The 25,527-nt window shown below is 40.5% G+C and overlaps 1 protein-coding gene across 1 annotated transcript in view; it reads left to right on the top strand.

Annotated features, from left to right (window-relative positions):
- Window positions 1-25,527, top strand: part of CFAP54 (cilia and flagella associated protein 54) — a 192,905-nt gene that overhangs the window by 126,093 nt on the left and 41,285 nt on the right. The window contains exons 47-56 of the mRNA XM_077807684.1: window positions 2,039-2,221; window positions 5,469-5,555; window positions 6,420-6,542; window positions 8,175-8,228; window positions 9,904-10,120; window positions 11,202-11,293; window positions 14,838-15,007; window positions 22,166-22,268; window positions 23,864-24,002; window positions 25,260-25,417. Of these exons, the coding sequence (XP_077663810.1) occupies window positions 2,039-2,221; window positions 5,469-5,555; window positions 6,420-6,542; window positions 8,175-8,228; window positions 9,904-10,120; window positions 11,202-11,293; window positions 14,838-15,007; window positions 22,166-22,268; window positions 23,864-24,002; window positions 25,260-25,417 (1,326 nt within the window). The remainder of the gene's footprint in view (window positions 1-2,038; window positions 2,222-5,468; window positions 5,556-6,419; window positions 6,543-8,174; window positions 8,229-9,903; window positions 10,121-11,201; window positions 11,294-14,837; window positions 15,008-22,165; window positions 22,269-23,863; window positions 24,003-25,259; window positions 25,418-25,527) is intronic.

Below are 25,527 nucleotides of genomic sequence, written 5' to 3'. Positions count from 1 at the left end.
CATTCTTATCTTGTACAATACTCGCTCTTCTACAAGTTTTGCCCCTTAAAATCCATTTAAGATGGATCAACTTTAGTAAACAACTCAAGGAAAATACATTTTCCCTATTTAAACTTACTGTCCATATGTCAAAAACAGTACTATTCTGTGGCTTGGTCTAGCATAGCAAAGACGCTGGCAGGCAGGATGCCGGCCATCATTATCCAGGATGTTCCCACTCTCTAGGGCTCTCTCTTCAGCTTTTTCACTTTGACTCCTCCCTCACTCAGCAGGCACAGGAGGGCAGGGTTCATGTCTTCAAATAGTAGCCATTTCTCTTGTGACCAAAGAAGACCATAATAGAAAAAAGGGAAAAAACCTCCCATTGGTTCTGCCTCTTACAGTAGCATTTTTACCTTGGGACGGCTATTGTTGTTTCTGCTTTCAATGAAAGAAATCTCACCTACCTCAGTGAAACAAGGAGGTGGCTGAAGCAGTGTCCTGAGCTGTGACGGACAAAACCAGCCCCTTAGCTTGGGTAAAGGTGGTAGTGACTCTTCCAGAAGCAGCAGGAAGTTGGTGGAGTCACAGGCTGTAAAAGACCAAACCAGCCTGCTAAGCTTGCACAAAAGAGAGAGAAGCTCTTCTGTGGGGGAAGATACTCTCCATAAAGAGATGCTTTAAGACTTCCACGAGGTGAGGAATCTCAACAAGCCCTTCCTCCTTGTTTTCCCTGGCTCCTGAAGTGCTTGAATGAGTCATTAATTCCTTCCTGTATGCCAGGGGTGGCCAACCTGTGGCTCCGGAGCCACATGCGGCTCTTTAGAGGTTAATATGTGGCTCCTTGCACAGGCGCTGACTCTGGGGCTGGAGCTACAGACATTAACTTTCCAGTGTGCCAGTGGGTGCTCATTGCTCAACTCCCTGCTCTGCCCCAGGCCCTGCCCCCACTCAACCCCTTCCCCCAAGGCTCCTGCCCCTTCCCCCGAGCCTGCCATGAGCTCATTGCTCCTCTCCCTTCCCCCCCTCCAGCTTCCCACTCATGCGAAACAGATTATTATGGTAGGTGGGAGGAGCTGACTGGCAGGGCTGCTGGCGGGTGGGAGGTGCTGGGGGCTGGAGCGGTGGGGAGCTGATGGGGTACTGCTGATGTATTACTGTGGCTCTTTGGCAATGTACATTGGTAAATTCTGGCTCCTTCTCAGGCTCAGGTTGGCCAGCCCTGCTGTATGCTATCAGGAGGCTTTATACTCTTCTCCTAGGGGTTACCTGACATATTTTCAAAAGAGCCTCTCTGGAGATTTACTATTCTACTTCTTCCACTCTATCTAAAGTTTTGTTTTGATGTGCTCTGACTCGGAAAGCTGAGCCCTAAACCCCATTAGGAAGGTTTCTTAGCAGGAAGTGGCATATTTGCTGAGGCTTCTTTTGTGGTAATTTTGTTTATTGGGATGGATGTGGATGTGGGTGTGTTTGTTTTAGTTTGTTTGTTGCAGACTTCCCTCCAAGTCCTGAGTCAACAAATAACTAAGACTACCAGCACCTCTCCCTTTGCCACACAACTGGTTGTTATAAATCTGCTCAGGGACTGCATAGGTTCCCAGAAAATTCTGAAGGAGGAAAGGATAGAATTAGAGAGCAGGAAAATACTGGTTGATGATGATAGTCATCCTGCCTATCAGACCAAGAGGATCAACACAGAAAGCCACTGAAAACAAATTAGCAGTAATTTTGAATTTAATTTACCTTTGAATATAATTTACCTATCCAGACAAATAGACATTGTTTGTGGCTTTTCTGGACCTAGATCTCCTTCTGTGCTTTGCTCAGTGTCATCTGATGCTCTCTTCTATCCATCTACAGCCGGATCTCTTACTCGATCAAGGTTCAGACATGAAAACATTAATCATTCCTCTACAATTTTGCATGGTTTTATTTGGAACCAGGTGAAATATAGAAGTTGACTGAATTTCATTTTGAGCTTTGGGAATTGTTCATCCTTTTTTATGCTTCACAGCTGCGTATATACTTACAAATATGTCATTTTTATTATTTTCAGACACTGTTTAGAGTCTCTATTCCACATCCCACAGCTGATTGTGACTTTGCACAATACGAAATACACAAACTTATTCCTGGCATTGATTTGTTCTCTGATCGCTACAGAGCTGATGTCTCCACTGTAGTTGCAAGTCTGAGTTTCCTTATATTTGAATTGCATTGTGCAAAGCAAAATCTAATAGTAAGTACTATTGAAAAACATATATAAATGAATTGTAAGTCATCATATTTAATAGAAAATTGTTATGCTTAATCTGTTGTGGGTACCCTGCATGTTTTGGAGAGAGCCTTTGTTATCTTTGTTGGCTGGTGGTCTGGGGACTGTTGCAACAGGGTCATGGCACAGAGTTTTGTATTTTTTAATCCCTTGGGGCAGAGATTCTCAAACCGGGGTGTGTGTGTGCCCCGAGGAGGGGGATGCCTCCAGGGATATCATAGAATGTATTCTGGGGGTGGGGGGCATGAGAAGCTTTAGGGGAAAAAATCTTACTGTACACATTGAGAGCTGGGCAGCCAGAGAGTGGCAGCTGCTGGCCGAGGGCCCAGCTCTGAAGGCAGTGTCACCACCAGCAGCAGCAGAGAAGTAAGGGTAGCAATACCATACCATGCCACCCATACTTCTGCTATGCTGCTGGTGGTGGTGGTGCTGCCTTCAGAGGTGGGCACCTGGCCAGCAGCCACTGCTATCTGCTTTGACTTCAGAGCTGTGTGGCCAGAGCGCGGCAGCTGCTGGCCGGGTGCCTGGGGCAGGGAGTGCATAAACTATTACAGACACAAAGAAGGGGGGCATGATCAAATAAGTTTGAGAACGACTGCCTTAGGGTCTGTACATTTTGCGTGTGTAAGGTCAGCAATACTGATTTATTATTTCATGCCATGTTGGTGGAATATTGTAATGGTCTTTCTCTTTCTCTCATTTATTTCCTCCCTCCTTGAAAGTGTCAGTAGTAGTCAAGGAGTAGAGCTAAGCTCAGGCATAGAAGTGCTTTTCACATGATGCCAGATGCAGAGATAAACTAGGATTTTATCCAGTTTACAAATGGAATTCGCTGCAGAGCTAAACAACCACTGTGCTTATGCTGTGTCTTCCTAAGTAGATGCAGCTGCTGGCTTTTCTACCACTCACAGTGTGTCCAGGTTGTCAGTGGATTACAATTGGTTAGCATAGATAGGGCACTTGTACATGACAGGAAGCCAAAAATGCATTGTGTTCCTAAGCACTTCGGAGGAAAACACATAATATATGTGATTTCAAGAACCGCTCTACTTCAAAAGGTGAGTGTAGATGCAATATATTCAAAGCACATTAGAGAACTTTAATTATAGATTCAGCAAGTAAGTTATTTTAGTTTTATTTTCCTCACTCTCATTTTCTCTTCCTTCTCTTAAAGACCTGTCTTCACCACTTCCCTCCCTAATTGATTATCTTTACTAGAGCCCTGCGAGTGACTGTTTCTTTAATCCTGCTTCCGTCCTGCCCTGCAATACCGCTCCCACATTGTTTCTTGCGTTTTTATCCCATTCTCACCCACAAAAACCTTAGATCCCGCAAATCCCACAAGAAAGACAGATTCTCCTATGCTATTTTTTTTTAAAGTTGGTTAATATATATACAAATGGAATTCAGACACAATTTTTATCACTAAAAGAATAAAACAAATCTTGTTTAAACTATGTAAAAATATTTTAATTCCTGTTATAATAGACAGCAAATTTCTTTTGATCCCTCGCTTAAATTTAAGTATTGAAACCTTTATTTAAAAAAAAAAGAAAAACTTGCTTTACTTTGCTGAAATTCTATTTATGACAAACTGACTGGAGATTTAGTGTTTTCCTGCAAATTACCACAGTCTTTTTTTTGCCCACCCAATTGCACCTGTAACAAAGTACATTTTACCTGCTTTCACTGTTATGGCAGCAGGTCCTGCTGCAAGGCTCTCGTCTGTACCCCTGCCCTCCACCAAGTTCTTTCCCATTTCCCACTTTAATTCTGTCCCCTCCTAGCCCCCAGGTTAATTTTATTCTATACAGATTGCCTCTTTCTCTCCTACTTTAATGAAACACATACTCTCACCTGCTTATCTATCTCAGAGAGCAGATTGCTAATCACACACCTCTTTCTGCACATTTATAGACACATTGCTCCTGTATCAGGTAGAGTAGCTAGTAGGCCATGGATCAGAGGCACTGCAATAGCAGTACCAGCAGGTCAAGAGCTACATTTCCACTCTATTGTACAGTGTAATCAGTTGTGGGACTGTTTTAGACAACGGACACCATTAAAGCACACTTAAAGTGAGGTCAAATTTGGCTCCAGATTTTGGTTTGATAAAATAATATTTTACAGAATATATTTTTTCAGAAATACTTTAAATTTGCAGAGAAAACATTTTAAGAAGAGACTAAGATTCCCTTGAGGACTTTGTAATTCAGACACAGAACTATTAAACTAGTTCATGAGAACCGTAAAGTGATATTGACAAGAAAATAACTATAAACCAAAGTAACACTGCCTAGCTTGTTTTCATTGTCCACCCTGAAAGAAAATTAAAAAGAAAACAAACAGTATAAGTGGTGAACAGTAAATCAGATTACAAAAGTTCTTTCAATGTTAATCCAAATATGATTTTTAACCTGAGTATATTTTAATCTTTAAAATAGTGAACAATGTTTATTTATGATTGCAGGACTGGGTCCTAGTACATTATACTTTTTTGTGTGAGTTACCCTTAGATCAGAAGTTGAATTGAAATTAATGGGACTGTTTGGATAGTTAAATATTAATCACATAAGTAAAGATTATAGGATCGAGCATTTACCTTTTATTAACTTTGTCTAATAAAAATAATTTAGATCAAGAGACAAATTCACTGTTGGATAAGCAGATTCAACTCAACTGAGCCTTGTCAGGATTCAATTTGTATTATAATCTAAATAGTTTAAATTAGAACATTATTATATTTGACTAGGTGTTTAATATTTTATAATGTCATAGGTATACTTTTATCCTTTTAGTTATTGTTTTAGAAAATTTTTGGCGAGTGCAGACTATTTGAGCAACCCTGTGTACTAAATTCTTTCAAGTAGATGTACTCTCCTATGGTACATCAAACACGTCTGAGCTAAGAGGATAATTTTGAGGAAACTTTAAAGTCTGTTGTATTGATCAGATGAAAGATAGTGCTCTAAGAATAGTAGGATTGGCTTTAGCCATTTACAGAATTTTGTAAAGTATCCATTCTTCACAGAACACAAGAGAAGCGGTTCTGAAGAAGATGTCAAGCCAGGATGGCAGTGGAAGTATTACCACTGTAACTTAGGCTACTTTCCTGTGTTTTCTTTAATGAACAGTCTTCGCAGTACTGTATTTTTGTGTTGGCAGACTTTCTGGCTTTTATGTCTAGACCACCTAACATTTTTTTCTGCAGGTTTTGCCATTGTTCACATTGTACCAATACTTTGTTTCTGAAATTTGTCGGGACCCGGTTAAATGTATTGAAGGAAGAATCCTCAAGGTAATGTAATAAACCTTCTAGCTGCTACAACGTATTCCATTTTGAAATAAACATTTCATTTAACTTTATTACTAAATGTAATTGATTTACTGTTCCTTGGTATATAACATTGTGCCATGAACTGTAAAAGAAATATTTTATACTTGAATTCTTGTACAATATTTTTCTCTCAATGAGCATCTTGATGGACTGAGAGTCCTTTGTGATTGAAATCACTTATTTTTATAACTGTCTTTACTAATCAAGACTCCTACAATAGTCAAAAATATGAACATAACATATTCCCTTCTGAGTCTGGCCTTTTTCTTTGGCAAACATTGATTTTCCCCTCTCCTGCTCTTTTTAATTTTTTTTAAAGTTATGTGTACGTGGCGTGGCTGTCCTTATTCACTTCCTTACTCACTGTCAACACCAGTAACGTCATCAAGAACTTTGTCATAACTTTTGGAATAGTTTTGTCACTTCATTTGTACTCCTGCTAAAGTTCTTTAAATCTTAGTGTGAGTGCATTTTTTAAAATAACATAACTTGTAAGTGAAAGCTTAACTATTCTAGAGTTTGGATGACTCAAGGAAATGATGAGGATTATGGAGAACGTTTTTTTTTTTTTTTTCAGTTTTGGAGAAAGGTTGTTTGTTTTATTGTTGTTACATGAAATCTTCAGCTTTTGGGTTCATTTATTCAGTACAAGACATACAGGATTGCTGTCTAGCAACGAACATTCTCCATTAAATTGTGTCCAGTGGTCAAAATTTGGGTCAAAATTACTTGACGATTTCCCTTTTTAATATATTTTATTGTAAGTAAATGGAATGACTAAGAAAAGACACTAAAACTAAATCTCAGTTTCTTTTTTCTTTAAAGATTAAAGTACTTACAGACTTAGGATTTTTTGCGGAGGCTTTCCATGAACTGTGTCTGCTCAATCATGGCAAAAAAATTCCCTGGAAAGTACCTGCGGGCTACAGACTTATTGGGAAAATGATGGTAAAATATGCATGCTTGAATTATATTTGTACCCTCATATGCCACGAAACTATAACACTTGGTTCTCCTTCATTGAATTATATGATCAAAAACCTTTACAAGCAGTAGAGCCATTACTAGTTCCTGAAATTACTAGTACTCCAGCATCACGCAATAAGCAGTTTAGGTATCATGCACTGAATGAGGGAGAGAACCGGTCATTGAACAGTGAAGACAAAAATAAAGTTTGAATACCTTCCTTGTTCACTGAGTTCTGTCCAGCCTATACAATGAGTAAGGCAGGCGTCTTGCAGGGAAAAGTAGTATGTGACCATGTAGTTTAAGACTATGGGTGAAATCCTAGCCTTATTTCAGTCTATGGCAAAATTCCCATTGACTTTAGTGATGCTAGGATTTCACCCTTTCTTATAATGCATATGCACAAAGGGACAGAGTTAAGGATGTATGCACTTGGACATCTCCTGATCTTGAAACATTTTATTTTGCAACTTTAACATTCCTTTCCTGTAATCTCATGTAAAGAAGTGTGTGTGTAAGTGTGTGTATATACTTCGGTGTCCAAAACAAAGGTCTGATAGCCTGATTAGTTCTGTTGTTTGTCATTTGAGGATTAGAATCACCCATGCTAGATTAAAAATAAACAAACACATTACAAATCGTATCTTTTCACTACTTGAGTTCTTTAATTGCCTTCAGTTAACATTAGCTTCCTCTCTTCCTGTTAATATTTGATTACCATTTTTAGCATTTCACTATAGGAGAAGCTTGTAGCCCTTTTAAAAGGGCCACTGTTATTCTGGAAAGATGAGTACAAGTTACTTTTACATACCAAATGTGGCCCCAAGTTCCTTGAAAATTTTGTAGCATTATTATTACATGGTCCTCTTTTTTTAAAATGTTTTATTCCTCTGTTTGTGTGAAAAGCTAACACAGGCAACAGGGGAAAATGACTGATTGTGGGGAACCAGTGAAACTGACTGCAGAGGCAGTGACATCAAATGCACAAAAGGCTGGATTCTGATTTCCTTTCCACAAGTGTTATTGAGACCAGAATCAGGGCTAAGGAAAACCGATTACAAAAAAGCTGAAAATATACAAAATGTCAAAAACGTAAATTAAATAATCTAAAAAAAAGAGAAAAACATCTTCCTTTCCCCCATTTTAATGTGTAGTAATCTTAGGTTTCATATGAAACATTGCTTAAATGAAAAGTGTTCAGACAGAAAGGTGATCTTATTTAAAATTTCCAATGTTTCTTTCAAACAAATACCATAGGGAGACACTTCATGGGTTAAGAAGCTGAAAGTCGTGCAAGAGTAAGATACCAGTGTTGTTTCCGAAAGAGAGTGAACATATTGCACCCCCACTAGATTGGGCCTTAAAGGACACCAGTACCATTAATGATATTTTCTTTGGCCCTCTGGGAACCTTCATTATTCAGAGCAGCACTTAAGCGTGTGCTCAGCCCTACTGAAGTCAACTGCATTTGAACATATGATTAAATGCATTTCTGAACGGAGGCTTACATGACAATATAGCATGTGACACTGTACCACTACACTGGTTTCCCCCAAGTTCCTTGTAAGAGCATCAGCAACTCATTCATCATTCATTGTTACATTTTAATTCCAGTCTTTTCAGAAATTCGACTCATCGAAACCCCTCCTGACGAATGCAAACTTACAGGTAAGAAAACAACTTTATCTCCAAGAACTAAAATGTTAGTTCAGAGCATGATTATTCACCTGCATAGTACCTGTAAGAGTCAATAGGAATTATGTGACCTGGAGAATATACCTATTCCTGTGATTTCTATATAACTTTGTATTGTCCATTATATGCCTCTGTAAATGTTTCCTTTTATTATTATTTATTATTTTATGTTAATAATAACACTCTTTAGCACTTCATATACATTAAATTTCACAATAGGCCTCTTTGGATAGAAGTTAGTCTCACCGTTCCTCGGTGGGTCACAACTGAGAATACCAGATTCAGGACAAACTGCTAAGAAATAGGGCAGACACACTGCAAAACTGGTGGTTATTCTTCCATGAGAAATACCAAACAAGCAACAGAAGTAAATTTCTGTCTTACCACACTGGCTAACAAGAAGTCAGAACTGCAGCCTCCTTAGGTATTCCAGTCCTTGTTTCGACTCCCAGGCACTAGAGTTAATGATAAGTGGTTATTTAAAACCAGTTTCATCAACCAAAGGGCTCTTCTGGTTCCAGAGGACTAGCCACACACCCAGGTCAATATATAACTTAGACCTCACCCTATAATTATGCTGTTGCCAATCCTTTAGTATCTAATATCTAAAGGTTTATTTATAAGCGAAAAGAAGAGAGACTTAAAATTGGTTAAAGGAATCAAATACATACAATAATCGCAAAGTTCTTGGATTATTCAGTTAGTATTATTATTGCCAGTTTACCAAATGAGAAAACTGACAGAGATTTGACATGACCAAAGCTGAAGAATCTCCACAGGATCACTGTGGCTCTATCTTGAGATTTGATTTAGTTAGTTCTGCTATTTATATGCTTCATGGTACTATATTAAGAACCTCTTCTAGCTTTTGGAGTGGTAGCCATGTTAGTCTGTATCAGCAGAAAGAACGAGGAGTACTTGTGGCACCTTAGAGACTAACAAATTTATTTGAGCATAAGCTTTTGTGGGCTAAAGCCCGCTTCATCAGATGCATGCAGTGGAAAATACAGTAGGAAGATAGATAGATATACAGAGGTTTGATACAAATTTAATATTTATGAAGAGCTAAAAAGTTATAATTATTATTAGTAATAATTAAGGAAGCATTTACAGAGAGTAGAATGAAAAATACAAAGTTGTGTAGCAAGTACACAATATTGTTAGTTTTGTGATGCAGGGGTTTTTTTTTTGCTGTGGGGGGTTACAAATAATGTGAGTTTGCTCCCTGCCTTAATCTCTCTAACAAGAATAAAGTCTGGGAGCAGAATTGGGATTTTGGCTGAGATTACTGATATAGAAGTTTAATTGTATACTATTTGTGACTACCTCTGTTCAAGGACAGATACATACTTTGTAAATAGAACAAATTATGAAAATATCCAGACTCTGTCATTGATTTTCTCCTCCAGCGGGAAACTCACCTGCCAGGCCCTCCCATATGCGACCACTTGGCAGAAAAACATTATGGGAAGAAAAACACCAATTCCTCCATTGTGACAAATATTATATTATCTAGTATGAGTCATATCTACTTGTATTTTCATGAATGTCATTAATAGAAGTGGAGTACACATTTCTTTTATTGAATTCAAATATGGTGGTTAGCATGTAATTGCATATGAATTCAAATTATTTACTTTGCTTGTAGGTACTAGAAGACTTATTTAATTGGAGTCTACCTCCAGCTGTGGTTTCAATGTGTGATCAACAAATCATGAATAAATTAACTTTGGCCAAAATGCATTTCATCATTTGTCTTTCGGCAACAATAAATAGCATTCCTGAAAACGTGATTAAAACAATCTATTCTGTGGATAACACTAGCTTAAAAAAGCCAAGCAGAATCATGGAGTCAAGCATAAAAAGTAATTATAATTGTCATGAAAAAGTCTGATCATCATTTGATTTTTATTCTCCAGCTTGTTTCATGTATAATTTTATCATTTTTAGCATTTCTGTACACATTATACTGATGCATTTTAAAGAATATTCATATTATGTCTTGCTGAAAATGTAAACGTTTATTTTTTATTTTAGAAAGTTTAAACATATAAGTTTTCAAATTTTTATAGTTAAAATTTCATATTTAAATTTAATTTAGAGTTGCCTTTCATTCTTACTTGTTTTTATAGATACATTATTGTTGGTGGATCCTCTGGCTTTTTGTGCTTTGTACTGTTTTAACATTTCCTGATCACTTTCTTCCAAATGAGTATCCATTTTTTCATCTTGGGAGATGAATGACTGGCTTCCTTTTCTTTTTAGTAAATTACCCACCAGAAGATACTCTTTAGATCATGATGTGGTCACCTATTTATTTTCCTTTCATTGTCAGAATGCTTCACTTATTACTATTAATTATATATATTGTGGGATCTCCCAAGATATGTTGGGGCCCTCTCCAAACATAAGAGATAGTTCATGTCCCCAAGATCTTACAGTATAAAAAGTTGAAGACAGAGAAGTAGATATGGGAACAAACAAAATGGTCACAATGAGGAGAAAGACATGCTTTGTTTGTTCCAAAGATTGTTGGATTTAGTTTGTTATATATAAACTATGCCTAACTGCTCTACTCTTCCTCACTGGAAGTTGCAGGCTCAGTCCTTTTCTTCATGGGGCTAGCTCTTGTGGGATTGGAGGTTTTTCCAAATTCCCCCCGCCCCCCCCCCCCCAAAAAAATCCCCCAATCTCTAAACGGAGAGCCCTGTAGCTGCAACTGAGATGTGTGAAGTATAAAAAGTTTGGCAGGATGGTAGAACAAATGTAAATAAGAAATATGTTTGAGAACAGTCATGAATTTCTCATGAATATTCAGTGAATAGAAAAATAAGATAAATTCTTCAAATTATTGAGAATTATTTGCTCAGCTCTGCTCCTTTGTAAGTTGAAGTCTTTCTTGGAATTTAACTGCTATCCTTTGCTTTTACAAATGTTATTTGCCAGTTAATGGAGAAGTTACAAGACACCAGGAACAAAGCAGCATTATTATACAGCTGGTCAGATGTAAAGACGAATTAAATATGGCTATGCTAAAGGTAATTTTGTTGTTTAGGAAACAATCCACTATTCATCAAATGATATATTTCCTATGTAGCCGAAATTGTACTGTGGGGACTAGATGATGTAGGGAACTGGAAATGAGTTAAAGAGTCTCTACTTTCTAGGTCACTGGTTCTAATGTGACCCAAGCTGTTAGTAGCTATAGGTAGTGTCCTACCAATTTCATGGCCGTGAAAAATGTCATGGACCGTGAAATCAGCCCTCCCCCATGAAATCTGATCTCTTCTGCTGCTGGGAACCCACGGCTCCTAGCTGCTATTCCGGCCGCGCTAGGGAGGGACAGGAATTGTCCTTCTCTGCATGGCCGCCCTTGGTGGGGAGATCAGACCCACCTACAGAGGCAGCGCAGAAATGAGAGTGGTACACCCTCACTTCTACGCTGCAGCAGCCCTGGAGCTAGGCTCCAGGCTTCCGTTCCACCCCCCTCCGCCGTCCCCAGTGGCTTCTGCCACAGCACCAGGCACCAAGCTCGAGGCTTCCTCCCGCAGTGACTCTTGCCGGACTGGAGGATTCTGCTTCCAGTGGCTACAGCTGGGGCATCCTGGGCTCTGGGCTTCTGCCCTCACTAGGGTTGCCAACTTTCTACTCACACAAAACCGAACACCCTTGCCCCACCTCTGTCCCACTCCTCCTCTGAGGCCAAGCCATGCCTCACCCCTTCTCTGAGGCCCTGCCCCCCAGCTCACTCCATCTCCCCTCTGTTGCTTGCTCTCCCCACCCTCACTCACTCGCTCATTTTCACTGGGCTGGCTCAGGGGGCTGGGGTGTAGGAGGGGGTGAGGGCTCTGGCTGTGGGTGCAGGCTCTGTGGTGGGGCCCTGGATGAGAGGTTTGAGGTACAGGAGGGGGCTGGGGGGGTGGAGCCGAGGGGTTTGGAGTATGGGAGTGGGCTCTGGGCTGAGGCAGGAGGTTGGGGTATGGGGGTGTGTGACAGCTCTGGCTGGGGGTGCAGATTCTGGAGTGGGGTTGGGGATGAGGGGCTTGGGGGGTAGGAGGGTGCTCCAGCCTGGGACTGAGGGGTTTGGAGTATGGGAGGGGGGTCTGGGCTGAGGTAGGGGGTGGGGGTGTGGGAGGAGGTATGGGCTCTGGGCTGGGGGTGCAGGTTCCAGGGTGGGGCCAGAAATGAGGGGTTCAGGATGCGGGAGGGAGCTCCAGGCTGGGGCAGGCAGTGGGGTGTGTGTGCGGGTGAGGGCTCAGGGTGAGGGTGTGGGCTCTGATGTGGGGCCAAGGATGAGGTGCAGGAGGGGGCTCAGGGCTGGGGCTAAGGGATTCGGAGTATTAGAGGGGGCTCTGGGCTGGGGCAGGAGATGTAGGTGTGTGTGTGAGGGCTCTGACTGGAGGTGCAGACGCGGGTGGGGCTAGGGATAGCAGTTTGGGGTGTAGGAGGGTGCTCCTGGCTGGGACCGAGGGGTTTGGAGGCGGGGAGGGGGATCAGGGCTGGGACAAGGTTTTGCAGCCTGGGAGTGGGGCAAGGGTGCAGGCTTTCGGCGGCACTTACTTGAAGCAGCTCCCGAAAGTAGCAGAATTTCCTCCCTCTGGCTCCTATGCGGAGCCGTGGCCAGGCAGCTCTGTCCACTGCCCCGTCCGCAGGCACCACCTCCGCAGTTTGCGGCCAATAGGAGCTGCAGAGGAAGCCCCGAGGTTGGGGGCTTGTGCGCCTGCCAGTTGCAGTCGGGGAAGCCTGGGCTAGGTACTTCCGTCCCCCAGCCGCTCCAGCCGGGGAAGCCTGGGCTTGGAGCTTCTGCACCCTCAGCTACTCCAGCTGCGGCTCGGGGCAGTCCAGACTCGGGGCTTCCCAGGCTTGAGGCTTCAGTCCCGCGGCTGCAGCCAGTCTCTGGGTGCCCAGGCTCAGAGCTTTTTCCCCTATGGCTGCTGCTGGGGCTTGGGGTGACCCGGTAGGGGCTTCTTCTGGGGCTGGGACACCCATTTTTCCTGTGGGGCCTCCAAATTGGCCAGGGACCCCTGCCTTAATCTATGCCTGGCATGGACTAGCAACTAGGAGCCCCCTCTGTTTCAACAGAGAGGCTTGGGACTAACTTGGACATGAGAATTAATGTACCCATTCACCTTTAGAGGTGGTCCCTGCAGAACATATCTGAGTTATTTTGATGGGATAATATACTGGATAAATAGAAATTAATTCTCTAGAACCTTTGACAAGGCTTTTAAAAGAGAAGCATTTCATTTTCATTTTGTTGTGTAGTTTAAGAAATTACAGCTCCAGGGATATGACAAAGAAAAATAAAGATTTAAAACATTTTGAATAAACTTACTGGTGCTCTTGATAGGCATTAATTGCTGCCTGTATGAATTCCGCCAAATCCATGGAAAAGGTAAAGAAATAGATAGTGAGAGAAAGTAGTCATTCTAGTGTCAGTTGCCTGTTCTCTCCTGGCAAATTAATCATCCTCTATCTATGACCCTTTACCCTGGAAATCAGGGTATTGCTTATTACCTCACCTAATTGTTTATTGCTTATCTTAGATATTAAACCTCATGCATCATGGTTTATCCCAATCTCTAACTATTCAGAGGTGGGAGGAAAAATGATCCCTTATTTGACCACTGCAGGGTTCTTACACCTACCTCTGACACAGTTGGCCACTATCAGAGACAGAATAACTGTCTAGATGAACTTTGGGCCTGATGCAGTAGGGCAATTCCTATGTTGCTTAGTTGGCAACTAGAAAGTAATACTATGCTGCTCCATACTTGAAAACATGCCATATATAATTTTTAAATGAGTTGGAAGAGTGCTCTTCTTTTAGAGACTACAAAACGCTTGAGAGGCATAATACAGATTTGACGCTTCTGATGTTTCCTTTGAGCCCTATGATACCATGGATTTTTAAGAAGAGCACCCTTTTGAGGTCATTGTGGAGTTCTGCTTAAAAACGGATGGCATGACATGTTCCTATGACTTTTAACTTAACTCTTCCTAGAGTCCTAGTTTAAAGTGAAATTTCTTTCTGATCTGGTTTTTCCAAGGTCTCCTGCAGCTTTACTTAATGTGAATCCGAGGGCCTGCAAACTACTCAGGGACTTTCAGGATATATACTGTACTCATTAATTATAACGAGGTTATATTTAGATAATAATAGGTTTCTTTCAATATGAACAATTGCTCTTTTATTATTTTATTTACAATTGAAAATTACTGAATCCTGAACTGTATGATATAAAGATAAGAATGAAAAATATTTAACTGAATAATTTCTAATTATATTTTATTAAGATATACAGTACTATATCTTCTGGTGCTTGGAGTAATAAATTAGAGTATTGTGCTTAGTCATAAATTACAATATTGCCAGTTAAGTATGCAGTGCTACTTCCTGTTCTTTGAGTTTATAACCAGATCAAAAAAATAATCTTGCCTACAGAAATAGTGCCTTGTATTCATGTTGGCCTATTTCCAAGTATGGAAAGTCCTGGACAATAACAGGGAACTTTTTAAACGTCTTTCTATTATTTGTATTATTTCTTGAAATTACATGATGTTGTGATGTTCTTCTCATAGGGGATTTTATTGACAGAAGCTGAAGAAAGGCTTAACTCTCTTGTAGCCAACATACAGAATGAATATGACAGGAAGATTTCTCACTGTTCTGCTGTAGAATTAGAGACTGTTATTGAGGCCAAGCTTCAGCTTGCAGTTATTTCTCAGCAGAGACATCAAACTGCTTTCAGGTAAATGACCAGAATACATTGCAGCTTGCTGAATGTAAGATTAACTCCCCCCCACCCCAAAAAAACACAACTATCCTCTTTGCTTTCAAAGATACTCATAAATTTCAAACGTTAAAAGCTACCGGAAATAACAACAATAATTGCCCGTCTATACCAAAAGAAGGACAGGAGACACTTGATATTATTTTAATCAGGCTGCAACTTTATTACTAGATGTCTGGGACTACCCGGCAGATAAAAGTGTCCAGTGCAGGTAACTCCATGATCATTTCAATATCTACCTGAGGGCTTCTGCAAGCCTCCCTGCTTTTTTTCCATCCAGGCCCCCCAGCCAACTCATTGCTGGGACCTTGCCACTCCCGCCCCCGAATGAAGGGAAAGGTGGGCTATAAGGAAGGGGGGTTGGCTCCCTGTCGTGCCAGTCATAGGAGCCCTGAACCTCCCCTGTTCCACTCCTTTAACAAACATCTCCTTTTAAGGTCCTTTACCAAGCCATTTATCTGGTCACTATGTCACTTCCCTATGGAGTACCTGCACTGGACACCCATCCCACACTTATATAATGAGTTGTGACAGCATAGCCTAACTCCTTCCCTATTCACCATAACAAAGCTCTCCCTGAGCCTGCTGTGGGGAAGGCGAAGCCCCCCCACTTTCTACCTTGGCCAATCTTGTGGTAAGGGAAAACATCCTTCCCAGACTCCCTAGAAAGGAGCAATTAGCACAAAGCCCACAGCAGGTCCTGACCAAATTTGGCATTTTGCCACCTCCAACGGGAAGGAGGTGGGTGCTGCTGAGCCTGGTCTGAGGAAAACAGGCTTCTCCCTCCAGGCTTGCCCTTTATCAATTCCCAAGCCCTTCTAGTTCCTGGGGGACATGTCAGCGTTGCCAAGCTGACTCACTCACTTTTGCAGCATCTACTGAGCTTCTCTCTCATCCCGCACCCATAAAGTGCTATACTCCTTCCCCCAGCAAGCCAGACAATATCCACCCCTACTTAAGATGTCGTGTGGTCATTTGTGTGCATGGCAAATTGCATTAGGATTCTATTGTCTATTTCATTTAAAAAAAACATCAATATTTGACATATCAGTTGCTCCAGATAGAGTGTTTGTGATATAATATTTTGCAGAATAAAAAAAATACACCCAGGGTTTTTACTGAAAATAAGAGTCTGGAAATTTTAGCAGATGCCTTCCTATTTTTGGTATAATTTTAGTATAGAGAGAACATCTTTTTGTGCAAAATCTTTTTTTCTGAATTTATGAAATTGGTTTATTTTAAAATGCCTTTGTGTCCCTGGCCTAAGAGAACATTCGTCAGATTTACTCATTGATGTTAGATCTGAATTGTAATACTAGATTTTAGAGCTGTTCTAATTGTATTAATATAGCTTTAATATATTTAAATGAATTGGATATTAATTGCACTGAAGTATATTTGCATTTTTAAATTGAATTAATAGTATTGTGTAGAATACTGTTGTATTTTCATGACTTTCAGATTTCCCCATAATTTCTAAACCTCAAATTTTGTGAAAATTTCTGGTGACCTTTGAGACCTTCATAAAATTGAGGTTTTCCTGTACTTTAGAAATATCAAGCACAATAGAGATACAAATTATTCATAGAAGTTTCTGTATAATCATCTTCGTATCACATTAATGTTTAATTTGGGAAAATTTTCCTGCTTATTACCTGCTTAGTATAAAATAAAATAGATTAATCTATTTTTATAAGAATGATGATTTTATTACAGTAGTTTTTGTTTTTGATAATGTCTACCTCTTCCCTTTAGCTAGGTCTTTTATTTGATGTAAACAGTATTTGCATTGCAGTGGGCTGTTAACTAGAGATTTAAGCTTAGCTTGTCACCCCTTTATGGGCTAATCACTCGTGTTTTAGTTTACCGTTCCATTCTCCCACTATTATCATGCTGAACTGCAATTCCCCTTTCTGGTGTTCTAATAAATTGTCTGTCATCCAGCTGAATCATCATGTAGCCTTGACTCACAGCCTACCAAAGAGAAGATTTTCTCTTAAATACATGGACTAATACTAATTATACATTGGACTTATCTACCATTCTCCATCTTCAAAATGCTGTACAAACGTTCACAAATTAACTGAAGACATTGAGATAACACAACTATATAATCTTTCAGCTGCATTTTCTTTAGATTATTTAAAAGAAGACAGAAGTTTTTCCCTGAAGTCCAGGCAGCAGGACTGGTGCTTTTGTATCAGAGTTAATAAGGTATTTAGTGTAGATGCGGAAATGAGAACTTGTAGACTGCCTGTGGACATTTCTCCTCATGTAATCCTTGTGGTTCACTGTTCCTGTCAAGCAGATTAATGCTGCTGTAAATTTCCCCAAGAGAAATAACTGACCAGTATGCAATGACTGCTCTACCCTTTTGATTGCTATGTCAGTTTTATGAAACTCTCTTGTCAGTATCCAACTACGTATTGTTTCTCTCTTGGCTTACAATTTGCTTCAGACTGGAACCTCTTTTTACGGTGTTAGGGGTACCAGTGTGTGTCAAGCATTTGCTGATTATCTTTTGGGGCTCTCCAATGCGGGGTAAATGTTCAGTCGGCCTTATAGATGGGTGGTTCAGTGATCCAAAGTGGTCAGGAAGGAAGTACAGTACTTAATCTTAAAATGTTTGCATATGTCCATTACACTAGATGTGTGTGTGCCTTGCACACCAATGCCAGAGAGTTTTCCCAAGCAATAGAGGGGTGCCACACCTCTGCCTCCTGCTCTGAGTTGTGGGTATAAAAGGCAGAACTGCCCTGCCCATCCTTCAGTTCCTTCTTACTGTCTGTTCTTAGAGTGTACTTGTTCCTATTTCTAGTTTTTGATAATTAGTAGTTAGCCTAGTTGTAGTTAGTGATACTCATTTTGTTTCCTTGGACCTCTTTTTCCTTTTGTTTTTGTTTTCCTTTTATATCCTTAATGTCAATAGTTAGTGGATCTGGGCTTTGGGAAGCTTATGCCAAGGGCCCTTGGCTTCAAGCCCTGCTCCAGGGGTCACAAACCAATGCCTGTGAATCTATGAGTGACCCTGACTCCTGCTGTTTGAAGTATTTGGGTAAGAGCCACGTCAGGGACGGGAATCCAGACTGCCAGGGTTTCAAGACTAGAACAAGGAAACAAAAATAAGAGTATTTCAGATACATCCCCATGGAGGCTGCCCTTTGCCCAGCATCAGAACCAGATCAGTCAGATTGAGGGAGTTCCTTGACCACTCCTTTCAGAAGTGCTCCCCTGGCCTTACCTGTAGACAGACACAGGAGGAGATTCCTATGACAGGGCATCTGTCCCACACTGGGTTGGAAGGGGTTAAGGTGGCCAGGCAGGCCATTTAAATCCCCCAGGTGCACCTGGAGGAGGAGCCAGGGAGCAGGCCACTAATTAGGAACAGGTGGGGCCAGTATATAACCAAGTAGCTGGCTATTGCAAGGGTGTAAAGGGTTGCAAGGAAGTAGGCTACAGTCACTCCCTGAGTAGAGGGAGTTGGAGGGTAGCAAACCCAGGGAGGGGAGTAGCTAGTAAGGTAGGAAGAAGCCCATGAAACTGCAGCAAGGACTAAGGAAATATAGCCTTTGGCTGCATGTTATAGCGTCCCTGGGCTGAAACCCTGTGTAGAGGGTGAGTCTGGGTTCCCTTACCAGCCGTTGGGTAGTGGCACAGCGCAGTGGAGACACCAGCTAGACAACAGGCTCTGGAAGGACTTTGAATTCTCCAGAGGGGAAGACTTTAATGATCTGGCTGGAGGGCCAAGCCATGAAGAGGAAGCTGCAGATCTGGGAATGAGCAAGGCAGCAGAATGAGACAAGATGGGAGAAGACACCACTGGAGGGAGGGTGCAGACTGGCAGAGCTATTCCCCACAGTGGCCAGCAGTGGTAAATGAACCTTGTGACAATTCCACTAACCAGGACAGTCTTCAAAGAGGTACAAGCACTTGGAGCACCCTCAGCTGCTGAAGCCTAAGAAGAGGACAGCTTTGACTTCATCAAACTCCTCTGTACGGGACTTTTTGGCTGCAGAAGTTAGCCAGTCTTGTATTGAAAGTACGGTGTGCCCTCTGGCCGACCGCTCCCCAGTACTGCAGTTTAGTGGATCTCATGAGCAAAGCCATTGACTCTAGTACCCATTCTGGGGCCACTGAGATCAGTTACTTCATCAGTGCAGATGGTGGAGCCATCATTGCTGAGCGTGGGGATGTGAGGGCAAAGGCCCCTTTTGGTACTGACCACTCTGGAGGCCTACAAAGCTGCATAAGGTCTGCTGAGCTTTTTGGTACCGCCCTTGCCAACCATCCAGACCAACAGTGCCATGTGGAACCATCACACAAGTGATGCATATGTTGCCGCCAACATTTGGATCTGTTTTGGTCCTTGTGACCTCGAGTCCTGTACTACTTTCTTGAATCTCCTTAGTGTTGGCTCAGAGACTACCGTAAGTAACTGTGCCACCTCAGATTAGGAAACCCTCAATATGGTATGCCAGTACCATAGTTGCATCATAGATCACAAACCTGATTTGTGGTTATGCTGCCCGGTACTGCACCACCCTGGCTTCACAGTTCTCTGCCGCCACCTCGGATTCTGGAGTGAGTTCCTTCTTTTTCCACTTCAGGGAGTCCAGGGCCTCCTTCAGGAACCATTTCCATTCTCATAACAAGTGAAAGGACTGGAATGTCTGGTCTAGGCAGAACTCGCCTCCAGTACCATACCAGCCCCATCACTGGGTGTCTTCCACATTACAGTCCCTATCCTGAAAAACACTGATAGCCTTGAGTACCTTTATACACAAGAGTAATCCCATTGAACTCAATGGGACTACTCCCAAGGTGCAGGACGTAGGTAGTTCTTCACCATTATGTAAAACTGGAATAAAGTGGTGGCAAATCAGTCTTTAAGGATTCAGTTGGGAAGAGTGGGAAGACTAAGCACTACTAAAACAGGTTTCAGAGTAGCAGCCGTGTTAGTCTGTATTCGCAAAAAGAAAAGGAGGATTTGTGGCACCTTAGAGACTAACAAATTTATTTGAGCATAAGCTTTTGTTGTTTGTCTCTAAGGTGCCACAAGTACTACAAAACCGCTTTCTTAGTTTTCATTACTGTTTGAGGCTCTTTGTGTACTGAATCGATTAAGTCAGTCCAGTGTGCAGTTGACACATATTGGTAGGAGTATGTGAGTAATCTTAGAATACTGCTATTCGTCCTTTGTCTGTTTTCTGCATAAATAAAGGACTGTGTCTTCTAGAACGTTCAATCTAGCATTTTTCAAATTTCACAGTCTGATTCCCATTTACAGTATTTAGAGGCCTTAAATTATATTTACTCTCACTTTAAGGCAGCTTTACATTGCCAGAGCTGTGCAAAGAGGCCGCAGTGTAAATTAACCTGGCTTATCATTTTTGAACAATTAATTTGTGGAATAGTTTTATACCTTCCAACGAGAAGTTGGAGCTTTTGCCTTTTGAGTTATGGTAGCTTGGAAATACTTTGCATTGTTCAATATCACAGAAAAGCAATAACATTTCAGAAGTGTGGTGAAAGATGGGAAGGTTGGAAAAATACATATAACTCATATGGTGTAACTACACGTGTGACATTGTTGCTTGTAGCTCTGATTCAGTAGAAAGTTGGGGACAGCTGTTACAAGGAGCACATTCTCTGGAGGGTGGGCCTATGTTTGGCTCAAGAGCATTTGCTAGAAAAGATTTTCCCACTAGATCAGTTTCCCAAACATTTTCCTGTCTTGAAAATACCTTCATTCTTTTGACAAAATGTGGGATTTCCATCTATATCTGCAATTGTTGGAGATTCCTTTTCAGTCATAAAATATCAGTGTAGCTGGTAAGTCCTCTCTTTTTCAAAGAAGCACTGTTTAATTAGAGTGTTGCCAACACTCATATTTTTTCCTAATGCCCTAACTGCTAGAACTAGGTTGCACAAGAATCTTATCTTTTAGGTTTTTTAAAAATGAAGTTTATTGCCCTTGTGGTTGCAAAGAAAATCTTGAAAATGTGACCCAAGTGCAGTCTACAGGCTCAGAAACCAGAAGGCAAAGAAAAAAAGCCCATCATTTATTATTTTCAAGCCAATCTCATGATGTCGGGGGGGGGGAGCGCTGACTGATGATTTTTGAACACTTGATGTTCACAGTACTGTGGTTCATAGAGCACTGGGCCTTGGGTTGCATGTATGTGCTTCTCAGTGTGCCTGTTACAGCCCTTTTATATTAAAGGTTACTGAAAGTCAGTCTCTAGCAACGTTGAATGATGGTGAGGGGTTAACTTCCAAATACCATGTGACTGCTCACTGGAGACTATGTAAAGGAAGTCTCTTGGTTCAATCTTGGGAAGAGAGAAGCCTCTCTACAGGGACTTGGCAAAAGCCTGAGGTATAATTACAAAGGGATACCAAGGAAGAAGGGTGTGTCCTCTCCTTTCCTAGCATGCAGAAAGTGGTACAGCCTCTATTAACAGGCTTGTCTGACTTTAAGCCAGGGATCTCAAACTCAAATCACCATGAGGGCCACATGAGGACTAGTACATTGGCTGAAGGGCTGTATTACCGACACCTTTTCATACAAAGATACAAAAGCCCTTGGCCCCGCCCCCACTCCACCCCTTCCATGAGGCCCCGACTCTGCCCCGCCTCTTCCCACCCCTTCCCTGCTCCCATTCCAACCCCTTCCCCAAATCCCTGCCCCTACCCTGCCTCTTCTCTGTCTCCTCCCCGCTCCTTCCTGGAAAGCGCTAAGTGCTGCCAAACAGCTGTTTGGCGGCAGGAAGCACCTGGAGGTAGGCAGAGGAGCCAGGACGCAGCGCGCTGGGGGAGAGGGGGCAGTGGGTGAGGGGAGCTTGGTGGCCACAGGAAATAACTCTGCATAGAAGTGGTTTTTTTACCAATGAAAGCTTATGCCCAAATAAATCTGTTAGTCTTTAAGGTGCCACCGGACTCCTCATTGTTTTTGTAAATTCAGTATATGCTATAGATACATTTTTTGTATTAATTAAGAAAAATCTAGTCTATAACTGCTGATTCACAATCAGAAATGGTCTAGACATCAGAATGATTACATAAAAGCATAAAATGATACATACTTTTGTTTTTTAACAATATGTTCCCTATCAGTGCTGCTTTGGCTTTCTCTGCAATTCGACTTCTTCAGGATGCAATCATTTTCAGGAAGAATGTTCCACATATTCAGCTAAATATACAGCAAACAGAGCATCGAGTATGTATTGATACAGATTTACTTTGTAAATTATTGTTTGCTTGCTATGTAAAGTCTTGCATCAAAATGTCAAATTGAGCACACTGCTGAACCTCTTTTAGAAATGCTGGTGCGGTGATCACCATTCATGCATTTATCTACAGCTATTAAGCAGTGGTATCTGAAGTATTAAATTTACTTTTAGTCTTAGTATAGGAGAGGTCTGATATATCTGATAACTCTGTATGGTTACTGTTGTTAAACATTGACTTTTATTTGCCATCATAGGTAGTTAATATGCTGTGGGAGTATTGTAAATGCAATTAGGATGCTTTTTCATGTTGCATATTTTAGCATCAACATTTCCTCTGCCTATAAACCCCATAAAAAAAAAAAAGCAAAGCAAAACAAAACAAGAAAAAAGACCACCAGAGAAATACCTTGTTGTATTGACCTAACCTCCTCCCAGTAGTTGTGCTACAGTATACAAATCCAGGATTTTCTTTTATACTGTAAAATATAGATTTGAACTTCAAACCTCTTCAGACACTTTTAGATGCTATATAATAAATACGTGATTGACTTTACTATACGTAAATTGTATAAGCAAATGTATTGAGTGAGAGCATTTCAGTGGAAGAGCCTGAGAGAGAAGTACACATCACCACTGAGATCTAAAATTAGAAGAGTGTCTGATCAAATCTCCTAATTCTCAATACTTGTCTAAGGATTGACAAAATTTTGACTGAGGTCTTTTATTATCTTGACAGTCCCACATATTGTAGCTCCAGCAGTGACAATTAAAATGTAAGATGGACTGCAGTAATTGTTAAGGCTCTCAACATAAAATATTGTTAAAGGAAACTGATTTTGAAGGTCAAAATCCAGCCTTATATCTAATTTTCATCAATCTTTGCAAACACGCAAGCCATTTATGTTGAATGGGTGTCACTAAAAGCAGAATGTGAGTTGAAGTATATAATTGTGATACTGGCTAAACAACAAGCTCTGGCCATGCTCATCTCTTGTGTTCTGATGGCACAAGCTATTGACATCTGGGCTGCAGAACACAGTCTCAGAAAAGCTATTTGTAATGGATTGGAGGTGGTATACAAGATTGGCTTGGGAGCCAGAACTCTGTGGTAGGTTTTGTTTTGGAAGACAGCTGCTTGAGGTGCCTTAGACATCTGAAATGTTAGAATTAGTCTCAGTGGATTAGTGGGCAGACTGCAGATGAGGTGATCAAAAGTGTATAACAAATGCTCTTTATCACCTGGTCCTTGAATTTATCACGTGCTCATCACCGGCACATATTCTACACATATTACATATTTATTTGTTCTCACATTACCACAGTTTAATTTTCATTGTAGATTTCATTATTTCATCGGGTTTTAACTTAATAAATCAAAAATTGACATCTGTAATAAAAATGATTGAGCCAAACTGAATAAACTTTTAATTATAACTATGCTATTTTTAAAATATTTGTATTATTTTGATTTATATTATACTAACAAATACAGAAACTTAACACAAACAGTTCTGCATTGTTTGTGTTAAAGTAGTTTATTCACAGAATAATTTTTTTTTATTGACTTTGGAAATATGACCAGGATTCTTATGTAGACAGTACTCCGCTGCCTTGCAATGTAATAGCACAAGAACATATGAACATACGTCTGTGGCTGAGATGTCGCATGGCATTAGTGACTGCACTAACAGCGCAGATCCGTGGCATTTGTGACATGAAAGGTACTACTGTCTTTGCTTCAGTATTTTAGATTGTAAGCTCGTTAGACAGGGACCATATGTTCTTGGGTGTTTGTATAGTGCCCAGCATAATGGTCCTCTGATCCAAATCTCTACTACAGTACAAATAATAAAATATTAATGTTAGCACTATCAGTAAACAACTGTTTATACTGAATTCAGCCAATACAGCCAGGAAAATATTCTGTTTCTGAATTTGGTCTTTCCCTCTAGTTTATAAAGTATAAGCCATTAAATCAAAGAAGGCTCATTTAATGCTCATTACCTTCTGAAAAATCAAGTATGTAATAAAAAAATCGATGTGCTTTAAAGCAATTAAGTTAAATAGGCACACTTAATTTTTAAAATTTATTGCTGCTACATATCTCTATTTTGAACAAACCTCAAATAAGCCTCTGCTGTGCTGACTTTATATAGCTCCCATAAATGGAAATGTTCTGTTCCAGTTTCTTTTATTTCCAGGCATTTGAGCATGACAGTATAAAAATACTTTATGCCACTAATTGCACAAAATTGCTAGGGAATTTTTTTTGTACATAAGATTGTTAGTTAATATTTCATCAGTTACACAATGATGTATTGGTGTTAACTATATTGCATTATGTATACATGTACATATATATGTTAAAATTATGTATTTACAATTTATATATAATTCTACTTCCACTCTGAAAGGTGACTGTAAAACAGGAACATTTATTGTGTCTTATTGATTCCAGACTGAATTTTTTTAGTTGTAAATTGAGCTGATGTTTTTCCTACTTCAAGTCGTACAAGCTCAACAAGGGCTCTGAAGCTGTGGTCTTTCTGGCATGAGTATCATCTCTACTAACATAGGTTTGCAGGCCAACTCTGCTCTGAATTGCACCTGTGCAGCCCATATAAAGGATAATGGAGTTTCAAAGTTGTAACTGGCAGAAGATTTTTGAAGACAATAGTGGAGTTGAGCAGGTGTAATTGGAGAATATACTCAGGCTTGCAGAATCTTCATTACTTGTACTGATACCTCAGAAGAAAAGAACCCAACTTGTGTGTGTTGGCAATGTTGACAATTTGAAAACAAACCATTTTTTCTTGTAAATTGAACACATTTGATATTGAAATCAGTGAAACACAATAAACATGGAAGCCCATTATATCACTTTTATAGTCATTTTTCAGAGTGGATGCAACCTTAAAGTTTGGAAGAGAAAGGTACTGTAAAATAATTTTTATTTTTAATCGCCTTATTTGTTTTAGAAAATGACATGAATGATTGCTCAAGTCTAATAAATGAAGTAATAATAGAAGCTGAGGCCTTCAGTGACATTGAGACACAGGCTGAAGTGATGGTGCAAGCTGTTATACTTGACCTGCAAGAAAGGCGCCCAGTGACCGGCATTAAGCTTCTTCTGCAGGTTTGAATGAAAACAAAGAACAGTTAATTTTTTTGGTTTTTGCCAAATAAAACTGCTGCCAGGACAAAATAATCCTGAAATAGTTAATACCTCTTAGATAATGTGAATAT

The sequence above is a fragment of the Eretmochelys imbricata genome, chromosome 1, assembly GCF_965152235.1.
Source record: "Eretmochelys imbricata isolate rEreImb1 chromosome 1, rEreImb1.hap1, whole genome shotgun sequence".
In the NCBI taxonomy this organism is placed as follows: Eukaryota; Metazoa; Chordata; order Testudines; family Cheloniidae; genus Eretmochelys; species Eretmochelys imbricata.
This window is presented reverse-complemented; position numbering and strand designations above follow the sequence as displayed.